Source organism: Portunus trituberculatus, chromosome 41, assembly GCF_017591435.1.
Source record: "Portunus trituberculatus isolate SZX2019 chromosome 41, ASM1759143v1, whole genome shotgun sequence".
NCBI lineage: Eukaryota > Metazoa > Arthropoda > Malacostraca > Decapoda > Portunidae > Portunus > Portunus trituberculatus.
Genome location: NC_059295.1, coordinates 37,663,039 through 37,688,038, shown reverse-complemented (window position 1 = coordinate 37,688,038; position 25,000 = coordinate 37,663,039). Strand labels below are relative to the sequence as shown.

The window sequence follows — 25,000 nt, the reverse complement described above, 5'->3', positions numbered from 1 at the left end:
CTACGTCCCCTCCACTACACACTTACTTCATCCAGTGATTTTTGGAGGTCTTAAAACAGCTCCTCCTACCGACGACCACATCATCGCCCCACTGGATGTAGAAAGCCTCTTCACTCATGTTGACAAGACCATAAAATATATCCTGGACCACATATATAGAAACAAGACCTTGACATCCCTAAAAAGCACCTTAGAACACTTCTGGAACTCTGCATAAAAGAAGCCATCTTTATCTGCCGCCGCGGCAATGTGTATTGCCAGATAGATGGACCGACATTTTTGTCTGCATGAAAGTCCATCGTGAACTCCAACAATTTAAACAACGCCGTACTCACGTTTACCCACGAAGCTGCAGCTAACAACAACCTACCTTTTCTCGACGTCCTCACCACTGCTACCAACGCAGGATTTACTGCTACAGTCTATACTAAACCCAGCAATCAAGGATTCTGCCTCAACGGTAAAAGTGAATGCCCCCAGAAGAAGTCAACAACGCCATCAAGAACGCTATGAATAAATGGTACAAGAAAGAAGAACCAGAAAAGAAGGACGAGATATTACTCTATACAAAAACATTATGTTCACAGAATACAAGACAGAGGAATGCATCATCAGAGACATTATACAACACCACGTCAAGCCTACAAACGAAGAACAAACCATTTCACTCATTATATACTACAACACCAAGAAAACATCACAGCTGCTGATAAAGAACAAAACAACTACGAAGAAACCATGCCCACAAGAAGACCATGTCATCTATAAACACACCTGCGAAATTGAGGACTGTGGACCTCAAACTTATATTGGAATGACACAGATAACCTTGTCAAGGAGACTCGCTTGCTACCTACAAAATGAAACTGTAAAAAACCATTACACCGCGGCACATAGAACCATCGCTACAAGGAAACACGTGGAAGAAAATACTACCGTCATTGACCGTGAGACCCGCGCTGCCTACTATTCCTGGAATCATTATACACAGCACAAGACAAACCAGTTATGAACCTACAAACACAAGATCTACAGATATTGCCTACACATACAAAAAAAAAAAAAAAAAAGAAAGAAAACCAACGCGACTTGTCACCGTAGCGAGCCCGCCACCCACAACACAGAATCAGCCAATCACATCGCTGCCCCCACTCAACCAGACCGCGCAGTGAGCCAATCAAGACGGAAGAACGGAAGAAGTGCAATGAAGTGATAGTGACGGGGTTTTGTTCTTTTTTCTCATACGTTGTGAACTATTGAGCTACATTTTTTTTCTTTTGTTTATATATTTATGAACTTTTTTTTTATTATCATTGTTATTCTTGTTATAATTAGTTTTATCAATATTTTTGTATGTTTGTCCTTTTCATGATCAATGTTTATTTATGTATTTATCTATGTATTTATCTATGTATTTATATATTTATTTAATTATATATTCATTCTATTTACTTCAATTTTTTTCATCATTCTATTTTTGAACTTATAAGAAAAACAGCAGGCTGGACCGCCCACCAACTTTGTCCATTTTCTGTATTTCTGTATTTCAATATTGTTGTTTTTTGTGACTTGTACTGTACCATCCCTTGTTTTGTATCTCCTCCCTCTTTCTCAATAAACTTGTAAATTGTAAACTTGTTCCCACATTCTACTTGAAGATGTTCCCTGAAGAGGAACGAAACATCGCTACAAACTCTACCTTTGGACAGCTCATCAGACCTCATAATGTTCAACAGAAACAAATGATTAGACAAATAGAAAAGACACAGCAAAACTTAATAATGCTGAAGTTACTCATACCTTTAACATCGTCTGTAAGACAGAAAATTTACTCCCTGGCTACAATAGCATAAATGAATAAATAAATGAATATATATATATATATATATATATATATATATATATATATATATATATATATATATATATATATATATATATATATATATATATATATATATATATATATCGGAAATTTTATTGAAATATTACAATGAAATATCTGATTACACAAAATCCCTGTAATGTATCCACGTATTACACAAACTATGGAAAACCAGTATAAAGACAGCACAGTACTTTCTTTCCTGTGGCGCTGTAGTAGAATTTTTATAATGACGATTCTAAACAGACTTCATTGATGTCAGTTCTAGGCGTGACACAAATTAGCGTGGTGGTCTTGGGGTTACTTTGTGAAGGTTTCATGGCTGTCTTCGCTTTTATCACAATTTGTGTAGCGTTAATTACTCCTACATTGTGTCTAGGACTTTCTCGTTTAACCATTTCACTGCTTTGGTGATGCTTTATTAGTATTTAGAGAACTGGAAAAGAATAAATAGATAAATAAAAAGGAATTTTCACTTAGGCATAAGAAAAAAAAGACAATCATTGAATAAATTTAGATTTATCAATCTATATAATGACTTCAGAGACTGTAGTGTATATAAACTATCTCTAAAGAGATGTGGGCAAGTTAGAGAAAATTTACGTTGAAATGAAAGGATTAAACCTGTACATTTTTTGTTCCTCATTATTGTCGATGTACTATTTGTTTATTTATTTGTTTATTTAATTCAGTTATGTATGACACCAAATATGATGATTTTTTTCTTTTTTACTTTATTTAGTAAAGTTTTGGGAAGTTAGTCAGTCAGTCGGTCAGTCAGTCAGTCAGTCAGTCCTGGTGCAGTGTTGGTGATGATTGGTGAGACTTTGCTGGTATATAGGTCGTCAAAAATCTTTTCAGTGAAGACAGTTTAATCATCTTACATTTGTGTGCATTTTTACATACTTATTTTCTTATACGTTAGTTTTATTCTTATGTAAACTAATTCCTTTTGTTTTATGATGTTTGATTACTCGTATATTAACTCCGAAAACTTGACAATATGTGAAGAACTCAAACCACCTTGAGACAACAGTGCCAGTAATTTAGGATTACTAATAATAATGTACATCAATATTACTTATTTATTTTTTATCTATTTCGCATTATCTTCACTTGAACATACATAGCCTTTAGCCTCTCAGCACGCCAGCAAAAGACGTCTTGTTGCTATGGCGATCTCGATTGTGCTTGGTGAGGGAAGGCAAGCAGGAGGTGTGATTGTGATGGTGAGCTTGATACATGATTACGACACCCATTTGATCAAGGTGACATGTAGATCCTCATTTGTAAGATTCCTCGCCACTTACGTTGTCGTCTCTGGTACTGATCCTTCTTGCCGTTCGCCTTTAACATTTTTTTAAAATGTTCTGTTAACTTCCTGAAATGTAGGATGTAAGTCATTGTAAGCTTTTTGAGGTTTCGAATAACCTTCATTGTAAGTTTTCTGAAATGTCAAATGTGGCCACTGTGAGGTTTTGAAATGTCAATTGCAGGTTGGTGTAGGCTTCTAAAATGTCGAGAAAAGCCCACTCTTAAGTTTTGAAGTGTGGCATAAATGCTACTTTGAGGTTCTGAAATGTCAACTTAAGGTTACAATAAAATTTTAAATGTTAAGTTAATAATATTACAAACTTTTGACAGGAATCAAAACAAAGTGAAGGCCACAACAAGCTTCTGAAATTTTAAATGAAGACTACAACTATATAGTATTGAAAGTGATTAACAACACTGCTAACTTTCAAACTCTAAGCAGGATACCAATTGAACTTTTAACACTTAACGAACAATTACCGTCCCTAATCTTAGAACAGTAGAAAGTCAATAAGGTGCTCTAAAAAGACTAGCTTTATAGAAGGAGATTATAAAATTCGTAAGCATGTTTTATACAGGTAGGCCTGGTGTAAGCCTGGTGTCTTCTTGCAGCCTCCATTGTTTTCTTAGTGTTATATTTTCTAAAATCTGTAAAATGTATTCCAAGGACAGCACTAAGGACAACTGCGTCTGACTTTAAGGAGTACCTGATGGGATCGTGCTCTAAGATACTTTAAGCTGAATTCATCAGATCAACACTACGCAGTTTAAAGTCAGTAGTAACACCCATTTTTGTAATCATTCGTTGTTCTTGTAAGAGGGATTTTAGATATGAATAAAATAAATGAATGAATCAATAAAATAAACTTACATTGAAAAGTTAATTAAGTTCCTTGAAGATGCCAATCTCAAAGGGGGATTAGTTCGAAATAATGTCGGGAAAAAAAAAATGTTGGAGAAAACTCTAAGAATTCCTCAGAAGCATTAAGTCTGTACATGCTTTCCACAATTAAGACACAGTCGAGTCGTGCTGTTGACTGGTTGTCTCGTCATCATTGTGTAAGATTGTTGACTCAGTGACTCATGTAGAGCCACGCCTTGGAGTAGTGAAGGTCAGGGAAGGGAAGGAGAAAGGGACAAGGAGGAGATAAACGAGGACCAAGTGATGGAGGGAGGGAATAGTATGAAAATGAGGAGTGACACTAAGAGAAGGAGGGGAAAAAAGAAAATGGGACAAGAAAGAGGAAATAAGAAGAGTAGAAGTATGAGGGGTAGTAACAAGTGGAGGAATGACAGTAAGAGGAAGACGAGGAAGAGAAAGAGAAAGAAGACTATTTGAATGAGTACTTAATAGATTAATTAGCTTTCGTCACCACAACAACAGAATGATACAGCTCCTCATATCTTTACAGTTAGACCACAAGTGAACAAGAACAGAAAAATTACAAAAATCAGAACATAGGAATAAATTAATACATAAAAAGTGATAGAAGATGCGCAGACGGACAGACAGGTAGACAGGAATAGGGTGCTGGCGCGAATATAACATGATCTAAGGAGAACCGGTTCCTGTCTGTCACGGAGAGACCAGTACCATCTCTAAATCTAACCACCGCTTCTCCGCCACCACTCATATACCTGCAGTTATGGCGGTGGTGGTGGTAGTGGTAGTGGGGGTAGTAGAAGTGGCAGTAGTAGTAGTAGTAGTAGTAGTAGTAGTAGTAGTAGTAGTAGTAGTAGTAGAAGTAGTAGTAGTAATAATAGAAGTAAAAGTAGTAGTAGTAGTAGTAAAAGTAGTAGTAGTAGTAGAGTAGTAGTAGTAGTAGTAGTAGTAGTAGTAGTAGTAGTAGTAGTAGTAGTAACAGTAGTAATAGTAGTAGTAGCAGTAGTAGTAACAGCAGTAGCAGCAGCAGCAGTTGTATTGGTTGTTGTTGTTATCGTTTAAGAGAGCAGTGATCTTATTGAGGAGCTACTCGTAGTATTGACGGGCACGCTTGCTTCTATTCTTAACTCGCTCGTTTATGATAAAATTTCAAATGTTGTAATGAAAAGAATTGTATGCAAGTAAGTTAGTTAGGAATTCCATAACATTAATTCAGAAACGAAGTCAGCGGTCTGCATCACTGACGTTATTATATCCATTTGTGTGATCGATCAGTCCTACGTAAACTTGACCTTGCTTATGAGAAGAGTTTGAAGGCACCTCGAAACATGCAATTACTCTCCTGCAGTACCTTTATTTTGTTCATGGAAGTGACAGTTAGAGCGACTTTTATTCTGTGTGTATGTGTGTGTGTGTGTGTGTGTGTGTGTGTGTGTGTGTGTGTGTGTGTGTGTGTGTGTGTGTATGTGCAGGAAAGAAATGACTGTATCGTTCACTGGGAATACTTGAGACATGAACAGAGACAGACAAACAAACACTACCACTTTTACTACTACTACTACTACTACTACTACTACTACTACCACTACTACTACTACTACTACTACTACTACTACTACTACTACTACTACTACTTTCTACTAGCACGTATTGGTTTTCTGAGATACATGCCTTCACTTCACCCTCTCGCACTCGCAACCCCACACTCCTTTATCCACCTCCACCCTCCAACATCCTGGACAGAACCCACAATGCTACACACACACACACACACACACACACACACACACACTCTCTCTCTCTCTCTCTCTCTCTCTCTCTCTCTCTCTCTCTCTCTCTCTCTCTCTCACACACAAAAAAAAAACACATGCCCTTGCATATTGATAATCTACTAGACTTGCTTTATGTATGTATGTATGTACGAATGTATGCATGTATGTATGTAGGTACGTACGTATGTATATATATGTATGCTTGTATGCATGTATGTCTGTATGTATTTTCGATGTAAGAATCTGGCAAAAGTAAAAAAAAAGAAATCAGAAAAATGTATAATGTATGTATGTACGTATCTGTGTGCGTATATATGTATGAGGGTATATGTCTTGTATTCCACCCAGGAAGTCGTGGGAGGAGGGTGCAGGTGAAGGGAAGGGAGGTGAGGAGGGAGACGGGGAGAGGTGAGGGCATTTCGGAAAACCAATACTGCTTGAATAGCGATGATGGCGTCGTGATGATAGGCTAATTATGTTGGTGATGGTAGTAGTGACAGTAGTAGTAACTAGTAGTAGTAGTAGTTGTAGTAGCAGTAGTAGTAGTAGTAGTAGTGTCAGCATTAGTGGTGGTAGTAGTAGTAGTAGTAGTAGTGCCAGCAGCAGCAGCAGCAGTAGTAGTAGTAGTAGTAGTAGTAGTAGTAGTAGTAGTGCAAGCAGCAGTAGTAAAAGTAACATTAGCAGCAACATACTGAACACGGACTGTCAAGTATAAAATTCATCCCATGATCAACTTGGCAAAGATAATCTCCCTGTCAATGAATCAAACATACATGAACTCAAGCAGCGTGTGTGGACTGAGAGTAGGAGAAACGAATCCTGAATCAAAGTGAGGAGAACTGTTAAGGGAGAGCCGATGGAAAGAGGAACAGGACGAGAAAACCTAAAGCGCTGGGAAACAAGGGAATAAGCACACGAAGGATGGACGGGACTATGATGTGGTGGTGATAGTATATAGAGACGCCTCGTGATAGCCTTATAACTAGATTTTAACCTTCATTACCAGGGGAGAGAGAGAGAGACAGAGAGAGAGAGAGAGAGAGAGAGAGAGAGAGAGGCCGCCTTGGTACAGTGGAACCATGCGTGCTTTGGGGTCCGAGGGGTCTCCAAGCGCACGGGTTCGAATCCTGTCCACGGTCCGAGTGTAGGTTGGGCTTCCTCACTCGGGGCAAGGGTTTCCTAGCTACTTAGTAGCAGTAGTGGGATTAATAATGATGCTGTAGTAACTGTTTTTAGGACTTATCAGTAGTAGTAGTAGCAGAAGTAGTAGTAGTAGCAGTAGTAAAAGTAAAAGTAGTATAGTAAGAGCAATAAATTATTGTTATTATTATTATTATTATTATTATTAATATTATTATATCATTATTATTATTATTATCATTATTATTATTATTATTATTATTATTATCATTATTATTATTATTATTATATTATCATCATCATCATTATCATCATCATCATCATCATCATCATATTATTATTATTATTATTATTATTATCATTATAATTATTCAAGAAAAATGACAGTATCTGCGGTAGCAGTAATTTCTATTGTAATTGTGCTGTTATGGTGGTCGTGGTTGTGGTGGTGGTACTGGTGCTGGCAGAAACAGAAATACAGAAGTGTAACCAATATCAGCGTATTGTGCATCTCACCTCTCACCCTTGTCCTCCATCTGTCCCTTTAAGCAGTGTTTCTTGGCTTCAGAAGGTCCACCACTACATACTCATTTCGAACCTCCGCCACAGACAGGCAGGCACCAGCTCACGCCGCGCTGTAATGTTAGCCTGGCAGTGTGGGTCCCAGCTGCTTAGTACTCATCGGGCCTACAACATTCAGTCCATTCACTGTAAACACCTTTCTTCTCAAGTTTTTTTTAATGTATGTATTTTTTTTCATTCGCAAGAAGGGCAAACCAAGAACACATATATCCAATAAAGCATATTGGCCACCTTAATTTTCCCTTCTACCTTCAGATACAAAAAAAATGCAAATAAGTAAATAGATGAGTATATAGAAAAGAAAACTGTAGTTGTTACAGTCAATGGGGGTTGGAACGCTTTCATGTTCGCACGATTCGAGCGAACAAAGGCATTCACTAGTACGTACATGTGCCCTCGAACTACCAGTGTATCGTGTATAAATAACTCGTGTGCTACAATTCTATCTCACATATCTGCAAGATTGTTAAGCTGGATAAAATCATGAACGAATACATGAGAGGCAAAACACATATAGGTTGGTTTGGAGGATGAAGATGAGGCTGAGGGTGTTTTAGAATATATTGGAAGGAGAATGTTGAGGATGGCTTCTTTTATTTAACAGGAGAAAGAGAGGAAAACATAAGATGTTTTATAGACGCAGAAGACAATGTGCATCGGAGAAAGTTGATTTGTTATAACACTGGAGCAGCCAAGAAAAGTTTCGTTTCGCATTTTTGCAACATTGCAATAGCATAGCAAAGTATTTGAATTTAATATTCAATTCGCTTTAATTTGCATCGATGTTCCAATAATGTGACACCAAAAATAGAAGGACGAAGATGAAGCGACATATGGAAACATAGATGAAATTAAAGTTGTTTAAACAACTAATTTTGTAACATAATAATAGTAATTATAGTAGTAGAAGTAGTAGTAGTAATAATAATAATAATAATAATAATAATAATAATAATAATAATAATAATGATAGTAATGAGAAGGAGATGGTGGAGGAGCCGGAACCAAGAGGGCGAAAACCTCACATAGCCTACAATATGGAGAGGGAGAGCGTGAAAGTCTTGTGACCTCTGCCGCCACGTTTCACTACTACCGCAGACTTTTACACTGTGACCGACCGCTTGCAAACCTACATGTCACCACATAAGGAGACATCTCTACTATTACTCTATGGTGATTTGTTTTTCCTTCTCCTGCACTTAAAATTGAGATAAAGTATTAAAATCATAAATAATACTAAAGGCTGCAATCTTCGGCCTGTAGATTTGCTGTTGTCGAATGAATCTTCCTCCTCCTCCTCCTCTTCTACCTCTTTCTCTTACTCATATTTCTTGTCTCCTCTGTTCCTGCTTCTCTTCCTCCTCCTCCTCCTCCTCCTCCTATACAAGAACGACAGCATGAACACCAGCAATAATGATAATAATAATAGTAACAGTAGTCATAGTAGCAGTAGTAGTAGTAGTAGTAATAACAGTAATGATAATAGTAATAATAACAGTAATAGAAATAACAATAATGATAATAATAATGATAATAATGATAATAATAATAATAATAGTAATAAACAAAATAAGCAATATTCTAAAAATATCTACGTACTCATTTAAACAGTGATTATTTTTTTTATTTAACCGTTTTTTAGAGCATCAATAAACTAAAGGCACACACCACATGAGTCGGTGTGGGGAGGTGTGGGGAGGTGGTGTTGTTGTTGTTGTTGTTGTTGTTGTTGTTGCTTTTTTTTTTCCTTTTCTTTGTTTTTTATTTCCTTCTTTCTCTTCTTCTTTTTCTACTTCCTTGATTTCTTCTCATTGTTGTTGTTGTTGTTGTTGTTGTTGTTGTTGTTCTCTCTCTCTCTCTCTCTCTCTCTCTCTCTCTCTCTCTCTCTCTCTCTCTCTCTCTCTCTCCTCCTCCTCCTCCTCCTCCTCCTCCTCCTCCTCCTCCTCCTCCTCCTTATTCTCAGTCAGTATAACGCAAGTTACGCATCGCCTCACCACCTGATATTCCCCAGCTTTCCTCCTTCCGCACATGCTCGTCCTTAACCTATCCTCACCTTAATAACCTACACCCTCACTCTTATTCCTCACACGTTCCTTGCCTCACCTTTAACACCCTGAACTGTGCACCTTCCACTCTGCATTCTCTTCACGATCTTTTCTCCTTGGCGTATCTCATTCTTTGTCTTTCTTCTGTGGTATGTAAGTAGTCCTGCTGGATTCGTTTACCTCTTTATCTGTGTTCCTTGTTCGTGTTCTTCTTCTCTTCTTCTTCATCGCTCAGCAGTGTTTAGAAAATGCAGAGGTCACTTGGTTGAGTCATACGGCTGGCCTTGTGTTTTGTTTTGGCTCTTATGCTGTGTGTTTATATCGTGTTCTTGAGTAATAGTGTTTAGTGTTAATGATGAAGGTTATGATGATGAATGTGATGATGATGTTGATAATAATAACAGTACTTATCACATTATTATTATTATTATTATTATTATTATTATTATTATTATTATTGTTATTGTTGTTGTTGTTGTTGTTGTTTTTATTTTTGTTGTTACTATTATTACTATTATTATTATTCGTATTCTTATTATTACTATTATTATCATTATTTTCACTAATAGCATCAGTAGTAGTATAGTATATCTTACTCATGAGACACAAGTCCCACCCTCACGGCGGCGGAGCTTGGCTGGTCATATATTAATCTGTCTCCATAAGATGGCATTGTCCCGAGGTGTGGTGGAAAGTTTGACATTGTTTCAGTGACTCGATAAGCACTGGCGGTCACCTGCTGACTCTCCTAGACAATGGTTTATCATTCACGTGGTACTTTTAATTCCTTTATTGTCTCACCGATGCCGATTCGTAGTGTTGTGTTGCCTTTACTGACAGGCAACCGCGCTACACCTTCACTACAGATAAATCTCGTCACTCTCATGCGAACTTCCTAACAAAGAGCATCGTCCCAGCGCCAGACAACAACAACAACAAAGTCTGACAGTGTACTAGGCATCAACAAATCTACACCACTACCACCACCAAGCTCAGGCGAATTACGTATATAGATTAGTGAATAACCTTCCGCAGTGCGCATAACAGAGGGATTGTTGTGCTCTCCAAGGCCGGGAAGCTGTGATTGCATAGGCCTTGAGGAGCCAATATACTCTTTTTACCCTTGTTTTTTATTATATGTTTTGTTCTTCTATAACAATTGGTTTTATAAATTACACAATCTTTTTTCTATTAAGTTCGACAGAAAGAAAAAAAATGGAATGCATGCTGTCCTCAACGTGTTTATGATGCCTACTTTTCGTCATCTTTGCCTCGTGTTTTTAATTATACGTTTTGTTCTCCTATAACAATATTTTTAGAGGTCACATAGTCTTTTTTTTCTGTATCAAGATAGAGAAAACATCATAAATTCTATTCTATCCGTCCCTCCGAGGCAATAGAAAAAAGGTGTATATCAGTTAAGAGGAAAGAATGAATTAATGAAGAAAAGGACTGTTCAGATTTCCTTTTTGTATGTAACAAGGAGGTCAACCAAGGGCAAAAATGTATTAATGAATGAATGAGGAAAGATAAAAAGATAAAATGAAAGAAAAATAAAGATAACAACAACAACAACAACAACAACAACAACAATAATAATTCTCTGTAGTCAGCGTCACAGTGTCACCAAAACGGAAAAGTTTTGAAGGCACAAGTAACTTAAATGGTTCTTTCCTCAGACAAGAGTTGTGGTAGTGGGGATGAAAGAGTATGCTGGCGGAGGAGAGTAGAGGGAGGTAATGTGTACCAGAATGCCAAGGAATGAAGAGAATGTGTATGCATGGATAGATTAATAGTGATAGAAAAGGTGATTGCTATATAGATAGATAGATATGTAAGTGGTATATAGATAGTGTAACAGTGATAGATTGATAGATAAACAGATAAATAGATGCATACATACATACGATAATAAATAGAGATAGAGAGACTAGATGGTTGATGGATTTAGTGATTACCTTAAGGCGCAGAAATAAATAGTCACATGGCGCCGTTCGACAAAATATTATACAACAAAAAAGCAAAAATTAATAAGACGAAAACAAGATGGGAGATGTAAGATCAAAAGACAAATAAGAAATGGATATTTCTTTTAGAACTTTTAAGTGTTGTAGTCTCTATTGATTCCTGAATTCTCAAAACATCTTTTCTGAAGGAACATTATTTTACTATAGTTCTTACGTAGATTCCTGAAAGTACGTGTTTTGTTTATTTATTTATTGGTTTGTTTCTTTTTAATTACTCTGCTTTTTATAATGGTGAAGATTCCCGTAAGAAAAAAAAGAGTATCGTGAATGTGATACAGGGACGTGGCTCCTCCGTGGTGGTCCATGTCATTGTTTTGCAACGCAGTGCCATTGAAAGTTGTTTATCGATATGAGCCTTACATGAATCTGGAAAGTGTATCAGAGAACCAGATTATCTTGCCAACCATCTCTTCCTTTAATTTTGATGCTAAAATTTTTTACTTGTTTGTTTCTTTTTCAATTATCTTTTTTCAAACATGAATATCTCATTATTATTATTATTATTATTATTATTATTATTATTATTATTATTATTATTATTATTATTATTATTAGTAGTAGTAGTAGTAATAGTAGTAGCAGTAATAGTAGTTGTAATAGTAATAGTATCATCATTATTATTTTTTTTTTCATTATTATTATTTTCATCATGATTTGATAGTAAATTATCTCTCTCTCTCTCTCTCTCTCTCTCTCTCTCTCTCTCTCTCTCTCTCTCTCTCTCTCTCTCTCTCTCTCTCTCTCTCTCTCTCTCTCTCTCTCTCTCTCTCTCTCTCTCTCTCTCTCTCTCTCTCTCTCTCTCTCTCTCTCTCTCTCTCTCTCTCTCTCTCTCTCTCTCTCTCTCTCTCTCTCTCTCTCTCTCTCTCTCTCTCTCTCTCTCTCTCTCTCTCTCTCTCTCTCTCTCTCTCTCTCTCTCTCTCTCTCTCTCTCTCTCTCTCTCTCTCTCTCTCTCTCTCTCTCTCTCTCTCTCTCTCTCTCTCTCTCTCTCTCTCTCTCTCTCTCTCTCTCTCTCTCTCTCTCTCTCTCTCTCTCTCTCTCTCTCTCTCTCTCTCTCTCTCTCTCTCTCTCTCTCTCTCTCTCTCTCTCTCTCTCTCTCTCTCTCTCTCTCTCTCTCTCTCTCTCTCTCTCTCTCTCTCTCTCTCTCTCTCTCTCTCTCTCTCTCTCTCTCTCTCTCTCTCTCTCTCTCTCTCTCTCTCTCTCTCTCTCTCTCTCTCTCTCTCTCTCTCTCTCTCTCTCTCTCTCTCTCTCTCTCTCTCTCTCTCTCTCTCTCTCTCTCTCTCTCTCTCCTGTAGCTGGCGGCAGTGTATGATAGGAGTTGTGTTTTGAGATAAAGTTATTCTCTCTCTCTCTCTCTCTCTCTCTCTCTCTCTCTCTCTCTCTCTCTCTCTCTCTCTCTCTCTCTCTCTCTCTCACCACCGTCGTGTTTTGCCAACAGGAGTAGCAGCAACAGGAGGAGGGGAAGCAGAGCCATTATCTCTTCTGAAGGTGGGAGTGTCGAGGATCCAGCGAGGCAGCAGATCAAAGACGGCGACACTGAAGGGAAAAATATCTTACTTCACTTCACTTCGTTAGCAGTAATAAGAGGTTAAGAAGAGTGAAGGAGAAGTTTATAGGTTCAGGAATATTTTCTGTCCAGTATTTTTGGTACTGTCTATATTAAGAAGGAAAGAGAGAAGAAAGAAGGCGTAAAAAGAGGTAGAGATATAAAGGCAGAGGACAAGAAGGAGCAAAAGACGATTGGTAACAGAAGAAGAAGATAACGGAGACGAAGAAGAGAACGAAAAATAGTGGAGAGAGGAAAAGGAAAAGGAAAGAAATAGAGATCAAAGAACACCGTCAAAAGAAAAATAATTGAATGGAAAAATAGACAAGTGACAACGAAGTAGGAACATTTAAGTAGTAAGTCTAAGAACTCAAGAAAAGGAAAAACAACAACAACAACAACAACAACAAACTCCTTGCAACACCAGCGTTCTTCATCACCACTTTCACCATGGATTTTGACGAGATCCTGCCAGACATCGGGGAATACGGGACCTACCAGAGGCTTGTGTTGTGGTTCCTGCTGCTGCCGGGAACGATGCCTTGCGGTTTCCATGCTTATAATCAACTCTTCATGGCTTCCACCCCTGAGCACTGGTGCCGCTACCCTACAACACTGGATGGCGTGCCCCCTGACCTCGCTAGGAATCTCAGGTGTGTGTGGGTGTGTCTACTTGGTTGTATTTACCTAGTTGTGGCGTGTTGTGCGTCTCATTCGTTAACCACTGCAGTACCGTGACGCGTTTCCATATTCATTCTGCTTACTATTTGGCGATTTTATACAGCTTCAAAAACTTATGAGGAGGATTGAAATAGTGAAGACTGTGGCCATTAATCTTATCACCTCCATAGACCCTTCCTAATGTCAATAAAAGGGTCTAACTGTACACAGATCTCAAGGTAAAAATGTGTCCCAGTATTGAAGAGGTTAAGCGAGGTTAAGCAGCGCTGGGTATGGTTAGCGTTTGGATGGGTGACCGCATGGAGATACATCTACGTATCTTTATTTAGCATTTGCTTTAGTGAATGAATGCATGTACGTGCCTTACCTATATAGTTTTATTGTCATTATCATCGTCATCATCATCATCATCATCATCATCATTATCATCATCATCATCATCTTCTTCTTCTTCTTCTTCTTCATGCATAGGAAACTGCAATTTTTATTATCAACCGTATATTTTATTTATTTATTCATTTATCAATCCATTTATTATCTATTTATTCATATTTCTGTTTATCCGACTATATGTTTTCATATTTATCTATCAGTCCATCATTGTATCTGTCTATCTCCCTTCCTCTGCTTCTATTACATGTTCATCCATCTATCCACAACCATCTCTGCCAGTAATATTTGCCATCATTCACTCTATAGAAACCAAGTTTGGGAAGCAAAGTTTGGTGCTCCTCATCAGGACATACGCGGAACCTTCCCTCTTTCTTCAGTTACTCGTCCATCAATACCTGGCGGGCAGTGGCTGGAAGCTTTTGACCTTTACCCTTGTAAGAGTTTTGGCTTACTTTCCAAGACCACGACAGCATGATGGAATCCGTATTTTTAGATGTTTCGGGATATATTTCGAGTTATTGAGAGTTCATAATGGTTTAAGAAGTTGCTTTTATCATTAATAGAAAGAATCGAACTCACTATCTGCCTTTGTGGTAATTAATAGTAGTGCCTCTGAAGGTTTTAAATGTTTTAGAATGAAAGCCATTTTCTCTAGCCTTTAATTGGGGCTCCTTGGTTCTAGCAACGATTTAATAACGGCTCTCTTAAGAGTTTAAAGTGTTTTGGAATACTAAGGTTTGCATCGTCTCATTGAAACTTTAGTTAGATCTTTGCCGTACATTCCCATCCCCTTTGTACAAACACTGAAGTATTTTCATTCATATTCACAAGTTTATTTTCATTGCAGCATCATTACGTTGTGAGTTGGGCCGCGTTATGCCAGCTAGAGAAGTTACCGGCAGGAGATTTATAACCAACCTATTAGAAATATGGTATGCGATCCTGTGAGTTTTTTTTTTTTCTTTTTTAGGTAGGAAGAGGGCCAGCCAAGGGAAAAAAAATAAATAAAAGGCCCACTTGAGTGCTGGCTCTCTAAAAAGTGTAAAAGCGTCAGCCAAAGTTGAGGAGCAAATGCCTCGATACCTCCCTCTTAAAAGAAAACAAGTCGTAGGAATTCGGAAATACAGATGCAGGGAAGGAGTTCCAGAGTTTACCAGTGAAAGGGATGAATGACTGAGAGTACTGGTTAACTCTTGCGTTAGGGAGTTGGACAGAATAGGGATGAGAGGAAGAAGAAAGCCTTGTGCAGCGAGGCCGCAGGAGGAGGGGAGGCATGCAGTTAGCAAGATCAGTAGAACAGTTACCATGAAAATAGCGATAAAAGATAGAAAGAGATGCAACATTTCGGCGGTGAGAAAGAGGCTGAAGACAGTTAGTCAGAGGAAGGGAGTTGATGAGACGAAGAGCTTTTGATTCCACCCTATCTAGTAAAACTGTGTGACTGGAACCCCCAAACATGCGAAGAGTACTCCATACAGGGACGGATAAGGCCCTTATACAGAGTAAGCAGTTGGAGGGGCGAGAAAAACTGGCGGAGACGCCTCAGAACACCTAACTTCATAGAAGCTGTTTTAGCAAGAGATGAGATGTGAAGTTTCCAGTTAAGATTATGAGCAAAGGACAGACCGAGGATATTCATTGTGGAAGAGGGAGACAGTTGAGTGTCATTGAAGAAGAGGGATAGTTGTCTGGAAGGTTGTGTCGAGTTGATAGATGGAGGAATTGAGTTTTGAGGCATTGAAAACTACTAGATTTTCTCTGCCCCAATCGGAAATCTTAGAAAGATCGGAAGTCAGGCGTTCTGTGGCGTCCCTGCGTGATCTGTTGACTTCCTGAAGGGTTGGTCGTCTCTGAAAGGACGTGGAAAGATGTAGGGTGGTATCATCAGCGTAGGAGTGGATAGGGCAAGAAGTTTGGTTAAGAAGGTCATTAATGAATAATAGAAAGAGAGTGGGTGACAGGACAGAACCCTGAGGAACACCACTATTAATAGATTTAGGAGAAGAACAGTAGCCGTCTACCACAGCAGCAATAGAGCGGTCGGAAAGGAAACTTGAGATAAAGTTGCAGAGAGAAGGATAGAAGCCGTAGGAGGGCAGTTTTGAAATCAAAGCTTTATGCCAGACTCTATCAAAAGCTTTTGATATGTCTAACGCTACAGCAAAAGTTTCACCGAAATCTCTAAAAGAGGATGACCAAGACTCAGTAAGGAAAGCCAGAAGATCACCAGTAGAGCGACCTTGACGGAAGCCATACTGGCGATCAGACAGAAGATTGTGAAGTGACAGATGTTTGAGAATCTTCCTATTCAGGATAGATTCAAAAACTTTAGACAAGCAAGAGATTAAAGCTATAGGACGGTAGTTTGAGGGGTTAGAACGGTCACCCTTTTTAGGAACAGGCTGAATGTAGGCGAACTTCCAGCAGGAAGGAAAGGTAGAAGTCGATAGACAAAGTTGGAAGAGTTTGGCCAGGCAAGGTGCAAGCACGGAAGCACAGTTTTTGAGAACAATAGGAGGGACCCCATCAGGTCCATAAGCCTTCCGAGGGTTTAGGCCAGCGAGGGCATGGAAAACATCATTACGAAGAATTTTAATTGTAGACATGAAATAGTCAGAGGGAGGAGGAGAGGGAGGGACAAGCCCAGAATCGTCCAAGGTGGAGTTGTGAGCAAAGGTTTGAGAAGAGTTCAGCTTTAGAGACAGAAGAGATGGCAGTGGTACCATCAGGATGAAATAAAGGAGGAAAGATGAAGAAGTGAAGTTATTTGAGATGTTTTGGCTAGATGCCAGAAGTCTCGAGGGAGTTTGAGTTTGAAAGATTTTGACATTTTCTATTTATGAAGGAGTGTTTGGCAAGTTGAAGAACAGACTTGGCATGATTCCGGGCAGAGATATAAAGTGCATGAGATTCAGGAGATGGAAGACTCAAGTACCTTTTGTGGGCAACCTCTCTATCATGTATAGCACGAGAACAGGCTGAGTTAAACCAAGGTTTAGAAGGTTTAGGTTGAGATAAAGAATGAGGAATGTACGCCTCCATGCCAGACACTATCACCTCTGTTATGCGTTCAGCACAAAGAGATGAGTCTCTGACACGGAAACAGTAATCATTCCAGGGAAAATCAGCATAATACCTCCTTAGGTTCCCCCAGCTGGCAGAGGCAAAACGCCAGAGGCATCTTCGCTTTGGGGGATCCTGTGGAGGGATTGAAAAAATAGGACTGGAGTGAGGATCAAGACCTTGAAAAGGGTAGTAGCTTCTGGGCACGAATCCACGAGGCCCATTTCTAATCCAGATAGGGCAGTTGGTGCATAGATCATTTAGCTGTTTGTTCTTCCTCTCTAGCGGTCTGGAAATAGACACTTAAGGAAACTCAGAAACGGTGTTGTGCCGCTGGGTAAGAGATATCTTCACCACATGTTCAAAGGCCAATGAGGCGGAGATGAGCGCGAGTTCACGCTCAACATATGCTTCCGACTTTATTCTTTCTTTTTTTATTGGTGCAAAGCTGCGATAGATATGTCACTTCTCCTTCAATGACATGAGGCAGACTCCTGGCCAGTTCTATGCACCTTGATAATGAGTATGATTAGACGATTTTACTGACATTACGAAGGGTCTATGGAGGTCAGAAGATTTATGGCCAGAGTCTTCACTATTTTAATTCTAACATAAGTTTCTGAATCTGTATAAAATCACCAAATAGTATCCAGAATGCATGGCACGTCATAGCACTGAGGAGGTTAAACAGCCTTACTTATAATGAACTGCAGAACTAATTACCGTTTTCCTATCCATCCCAGTCTTACTATTTACTATTTTGTAAGTGGCGCTTGGCACAATGCTTGGGTGGCATGTGGCAATCTGTGTGTGTATTGAGGCATTCCATGGCCATACCATGTGTTTTGATTTCACTCTAACCAAAGAAGTTTCTTTGATTCTAACCCTGACAACGTTTTCCTCGTGACAGCATCCCTTACGACAATACCACGCACCAGTACAGCCGCTGCCAGAGATACGACTACAACATCACACAGTACCTGGAGGACTACGGGAAGGCAGCTACCGGTCCTCCCCCAGGGACGCCCGTCATCCCGTGTGACCATGGATGGGTGTTCAGTCAAGATGAGCACGCCTCCTCGGTGGTGGCAGATGTGAGTATACAGTGACTGCTGACAATTGTTTGTTGAACTGTGGTTTTAAATATGACAAATATAGCTTAGTTCACTAGTTCACTGCTGTATGCAAGAATTCTTAGCAGTAAAAGCAATATATGGAGTCTTTAGAAGCATCTATAAAAAAGAAAGGAAAAATAAGATTTTGCAATTTCTAGCCTGTACAATGTTTGGAAGTGGCAATGTAACGAGAAAAGTTGCCTCAGAGAGGTGAGTGAAAGATGCGCCAAATAGCAGTGAAAATAGTTAATGGAACGAAACTTTCTGTTAAAGTCGTACTTATCTATTTTTTTTTTTTTTTTTTTTGGTGGGGGGAGGGAGCAGTGAGTCATAAAATACGTTTGAATTAAATACCCAAGTCTGCGCTACTCTCAGAAATATGCAGTATTCGAGCAAGACTGACAGTCTGATAACACGCCAAATTACGTCAGTCTCGTGCCGCCTCTTGAAATAGCTTTTGCTTATATTTTGTAGTGATGATTTTTTCTTCTTATGCAATGTTTGGTCAGGTTATCATCATCCCACGAGCTGGTTTTAGTTCCGTCCTCCAATTCAGGCTCAGTACTGCAGAAACATGACACAAACAGATACTAGACAGACAGATAGACAGGCATGCAGACAAACAAATCTAGTAGTTGTAAAGTTGTAATTCAGACTTTGCACGACCACACAGCGATAAAACACAAGGCTGTTCTACTATTACTACTACTATTACTACCACCACCACCACCACCACCACCACCACCACCACCACTACTACTCCTACTACTACTACTACTACTACTACTACTACTACAGTTGCTGCTGAGCCTTGTCCTTTTAGTATCCACCATCCACAAAGAGCCATGTTTATGTGATGATGAGCCGCCTTCTGCCTCCTGTCACACCTCATTGCTGTCAACAAACCAATGACAGTGATCTCAACTCTTCTTTACCAACCATCGCCACCACCACCACCACCTCCACCATCACATTACCACCACCATCACTACCCCAGCCCCCACCACTACCACCACCATCACTACCTCCAATCACCACTCCCATCACATTACCACCACCATCACTACCCCAACCACCACCACCATCACTACCCCAACCACCACCACTATCACTACTTCCACCCGCACCACTACCACCACCATCACTACCCCAACCACCACCACTATCACTACCCCCACTACCACCACTACCACCACAATAACGACCCACAATATGTACTATGAAGGAATGAGCTAGGGACTGCCGATTTGATGTGAAAATAAATGAAACGTGGCAAACAGTTTAGAAGTATGAGAAAAATAATCTCTTAATCTGCAAGTAAAATATAACTCACCCATTCACAGTTGAGAGAGAGAGAGAGAGAGAGAGAGAGAGAGAGAGAGAGAGAGAGAGAGAGAGAGACCACTATCACCACTATCACCACCTTTACGACTGACAATACGACCGCCTACATCACTACCCCAACTGCCACCCCCACCACAACAGTCACCACCAGAAACACGACGAGAACAACAACAACAACAACAACAACAAAAACTACAACTGGAAGTATTACGACCATTACTACTACTACTACTACTACTACTACTACTACTACTACTACTACTACTACTATTATCATTATCACCACCACCACCATCACCACTGCTGCCACTACAACCCGTCCCCCACCCTCTACGGTAATTAAATGCCTCCACAAGACACAAGCTATCACGCCAGACAACACGGACGTTAAGTACCCTCTCTCTCTCTCTCTCTCTCTCTCTCTCTCTCTCTCTCTCTCTCTCTGTGTCTCTGCTCCATGTGTCTGTGCTCCACGTGAGAGAGAGAGAGAGAGAGAGAGAGAGAGAGAGAGAGAGAGAGAGAGAGAGAGAGAGAGAGAGAGAGAGAGAGAGAGAGAGAGAGAGAGAGAGAGAGAGAGAGAGAGAGAGAGAGAGAAGCATTTAGGGAAATTTACCGATCATGGGTAGGAAGAGGATCAGGAGGAATACAAAGGAAGAACAAGGCGGTGGCGTGGTGGATAAGGTGGTGGACATGGGAACAGGCGTAAGTTCGAATCATACCACGTGCCACCTTGAAACTTTGTTATTTGTCGAGTGGTTTAAAGTTACCCGCATGTCACCATGGTATCCAGGTTCTTAGTGGAGGTGTAATTGCCTTACACCAAAGATGCGCTTGGGTGGTGATATGGGCCTTAATATGGATGGATACCACTATAAATAAAATTGCCTGCGCCGCTAATGGGTGGAAGCTGGACAGCGCTTCCCATACTTTTAAGTATACCTACAGGTGCTATAGGCTATAACATAAAAGAAAAAAACACAGCAGCAGGCTTACTGGCAGGAAATAAGGAAAAGCTAAGCAACATGGAAAAATTGTATAGAAATTTTGATTAGGAACGAGAAGAAAGTTAGGCGTCACTATCACTACAACTAAGTGTCGGGAAAGAGTTGATTACCACCGCCATGCACTGCCACTCACCTGCCTTACACCGGAAATCTACTTTTTTACAAATGAATATCTAGGTCCTAGGAGATTCGATAATATCGGAGCTGCAGATTACTGTCGAGATACTTGTCCGATATATTGTCGAAGGCTGTATCTGCTTCGCAATCGACGACACTAAAGGGAAGAGAGTTCCAAACATTAACAATGCAATTAAAAATGCTTTCTTTTATTTGACGAGAATCTTTGACCAGTTATTTTGAAGCTGTTCCGCCTTCTTATTTTATTTCACCCGTCAATTGTAATGTAATCGTCGGTATTAATGTTGTCGCATCCCTTGAATATTTTGAAAACTTCAGATAGGTCACCTCGCATTCTACGTTTTGAGAGATTAAGTTCTTTTAGTGTTTCTTCTTAAAGTCTGTTTCTTTTCCTCTAGGAATAATTTTTGTCAGTTTGCGTTGGACTCTTTCCAGCTTTTCGATGTCTTTTCTGTAATAAGGGGGCCAGAACTGTACACAATATTCTAGATGGGGTCTGACAAACGAATTATAGGGTTTTAATGTTATTTTTCTTATTTGTTTTCGAAAACACGTCCAATAAAGCCTACTAATTTGTTAGCTCTCTTGACCATCTGTCGTTATTAAGACTATAAGATCTTTTCATTATTTACTGCGGAAAGCTGTCGGCCATTCATCAAATACTGGGGTGGACTGTTGTTACTACCGATGCGCAATAGTTTACACTTATCAATGTTGAATGTCATTTGCCATTAACTGACCCAGCTAGTCAATCGATCCAAGTCTGACTGAAGTGTTTCTCCATCTCGAGCCGTGATTGGTTTATAAGCAATTTTCGTGTCATCGGCAAATTTCGATACCTTGCACGTGAGGCCATCGTCAACGTCATTTACATATAGTAAGAAAAGAACAGGACCAAGCACAGATCCCTGCTGTACGCTACTTCTTTTTACATGAAGCAACCTAGATGAAAAACCGTTTACAATGACTCTGTATCTACTCAGAGAGCCGTCTTTTAACCAATTGTGAATATTACCAGTGATACCGTGTGACAAGGCTTTATTGTTGAAACGTTTATGTGGAACTTTATCAAACGCTTTCTGGAAATCTATCTACACTATGTCTACTGCTCTACTTTCATCATGAACATCAAAAACAAAATGAAAGAAGTCAAATAAATTAGTTAAGGAGGAACGTTTGTTGCAGAAGCCATGTCATTTATTATATTATTATTTTCTAGAAAATTGACTGTTATCGTGAATGATTGTCTCTATTAGTTTACATACGACCGACGTCAGACTAATTGGTCGGCAGTTGACTGGTTGTGCTTTATCGCATTTTTTAAAGATTGCAGTTACATTCGCACGTTTTCAATCAGATTGAACTATGCCATCTGTTGAAGATTTGTTAAACAGAACTGAGAGTGAGGAGGAGGAGGAGGAGGAGGAGGAGGAGGAGGAGGAGAAGGAGGAGGAAAAGGAGGAGGAGGAGGAAAAGGAGGAGGAGGAAAAGGAGGAGGAGGAGGAGGAGGAGGAGGAGGAGGAGTGCTCGGTTCAAAGGGTTAAAGGTAGTGAGAAGGATGGGAAGATGACAGTGATGGATTGATTCTTTAGGACCACGATGACACTTTCGTAACTCTCTCTCTCTCTCTCTCTCTCTCTCTCTCTCTCTCTCTCTCTCTCTCTCTCTCTCTCTCTCTCTCTCTCTCTCTCTCTCTCTCTCTCTCTCTGCGTGGGTGTTGGTGATAACGACAAAATCAGTGATGCAGATACGAGAGAGAGAGAGAGAGAGAGAGAGAGAGAGAGAGAGAGAGAGAGAGAGTGTATTTTCATGATTTATTTCCTTTATTCAATACTTTTATTCTTCCTCCCCTTCTCCTCCTCCTCTTCCTTCATCTTCTCCTCCTCCTCCTCCTCCTCCTCCTCCTCCTCCTCCTCCTTCATCTTCTCCTCCTTCATCTTCATCCTGCTTTCCTTCGTGTTTTTCCTTCTCCTTCTTGTTCTTTTCCTTCTTCTTCGTCTCCCTCTTCGTTCCTTCCTTTCCCTCGTTTTTCCACGACTTCCTCCTCCTCCTCCTCCTCCTCCTCCTCCTCCTCCTCATCGTCGTCGTCCTCTCCCACGCAGTTGATAATTTTCACTCTGCGTATCTCTCTCTCTCTCTCTCTCTCTCTCTCTCTCTCTCTCTCTCTCTCTCTCTCTCTCTCCATCCTGCTCTTGTGCAAGTTTCTCTCCCTCCCTTCTTGGAACGCAATAATTTTCTCCCTATTTGCTTTTCGTGCAATATTTTGTTGACATGTTTTGGTAGCTACTTCAGATTTATTTTGTTTTTTTCTCTCTTTTCCGCCGCTTAGTAGATACAGAGGTGGAGCTAAGTAGATTGTTAGGCAGGTAAAATATATAGTTGATAAATAAATAGATAGGTAGATAGATAAATAGATAGATATGTAGATAGATAAGTAGGTTGGTTGGTAGATAGATATGGATAGGTTGGTACATACTAGGTAAGTAGTTAGATTGATAAATAGATCAGCAGGTAGATAGGTGGATAGATAGATAGTTGATTAGATAGATACATAGGTAAACAGATAGTTAGATAGGTAGACAGAGGAACAAGTTGGTGGAAAGATAGATCAGTAGACAAATAAGTAGGTTGCTATACATAGACCACAGAATCACACACATAGAACCAAAACACGCACATAGAATAATAAATCTTCAAATACGCTGGTGCTCCTTTAAAACTGAGCATAATATATGGTTTAATATGTGAATTCCTCATATGAAGAATTTAAATTTTGGTTATTTCTTCATGAATAGGACAAAATTCATTTCATTTTTTTTTCTGTATCCCAGTAGATATCTGTATGTTTATGGTTATTTACTTATTAATTTATTCGTTTATTTGTATATTAATCAGTTTCCTTGTATTCGTTCACTTTGGCTGTATTACGTCAACTGTCTGCCAATTACATATATGCAGGATCGGGTTTAAGATAATTCTGTATATATTTTTCGACTTCTTGCAGAAAGTAATGAGAGATTTCTTTGCATATGTCTGGAAAACTAGTCATTACATCAGAAGGAGGAGGAAGCTGCATGATGGAGACTTGGAATCTGCTCGCTGATTGGGCGTAACACCTCTTTCCTGGGTTTTGATTGGCCCATTATGACAGCACAATGAGATTAATTGATTGGTCCGTTTCCGCCAGCAGGCAACCGCCCCTCCCTGGCCTTCCCTCCCTCCCTCCCTCTGCGGGGCGGGGTTGTTATGAGTTCAATTAACGGCGGCATTGTGTCATCTGATCACACTTGTTGTATCTTCACTACATCGCAACTCATTAACATGCATTCCCGGCTTATTACTACATGACACCTTCCATTATTACTACTACTACTACTACTACTACTACTACTACTACTACTACTACTACTACTGCTGCTACTACTGCTACTGCTACTGTTACTGCTATTGCTACTGCTGCTGCTGGTACTACTACTACTACTACTACCACTACTACTACTACTACTACTACTACTACTACTACTACTACTACTACTACTATGGCTATTACTATTGCAACTATGTACTACTAGTACTATAGCTACTATTACTACCGCTGCTACTATTACCGCTATTACTGCTACTGCTGTTACTACTATTGCTACTACTACTACTGTTACTACTACTAATGATAATGATAATAATGATATGATGATGATGATGATGATGATGATGATGATGATGATTACTGCCATTGCTGTCACCGTTGCATAGGTTACCCCAAGAATTAAAGCAAACACGTATACTCAAGACAGGTGGAAGAACAAGATGCTCTGAACCTAACAGCCTTAACTCTCACCTTTACTTCTTCTTTTTCTTATGTAGTGGCAATAAAACGAACCTAACCTACCATTTCCATTGTTTTGAAAGTTAAGAAGAGAAAAAACATTCTCATCTTACCACTAGTGTCTTTATTTTAGTGTGTGTGTGTGTGTGTGTGTGTGTGTGTGTGTGTGTGTGTGTGTGTGTGTGTGTGTGTGTGTGTAGTGATATAAACTTTGATTTTTATTTTTTATTGAACCAAAAGAGTGC

At 39.5% G+C, this 25,000-nt stretch overlaps 1 protein-coding gene across 1 annotated transcript in view; it reads left to right on the top strand.

Annotated features, from left to right (window-relative positions):
- LOC123517145 (beta-alanine transporter-like) overlaps positions 1 to 25,000 on the top strand; it is a 58,322-nt gene that overhangs the window by 16,914 nt on the left and 16,408 nt on the right. The window contains exons 2-3 of the mRNA XM_045277096.1: positions 13,084 to 13,844; positions 18,239 to 18,422. Coding sequence (XP_045133031.1) covers positions 13,642 to 13,844; positions 18,239 to 18,422 — 387 coding nt within the window. The 5' untranslated portion in view covers positions 13,084 to 13,641. The remainder of the gene's footprint in view (positions 1 to 13,083; positions 13,845 to 18,238; positions 18,423 to 25,000) is intronic.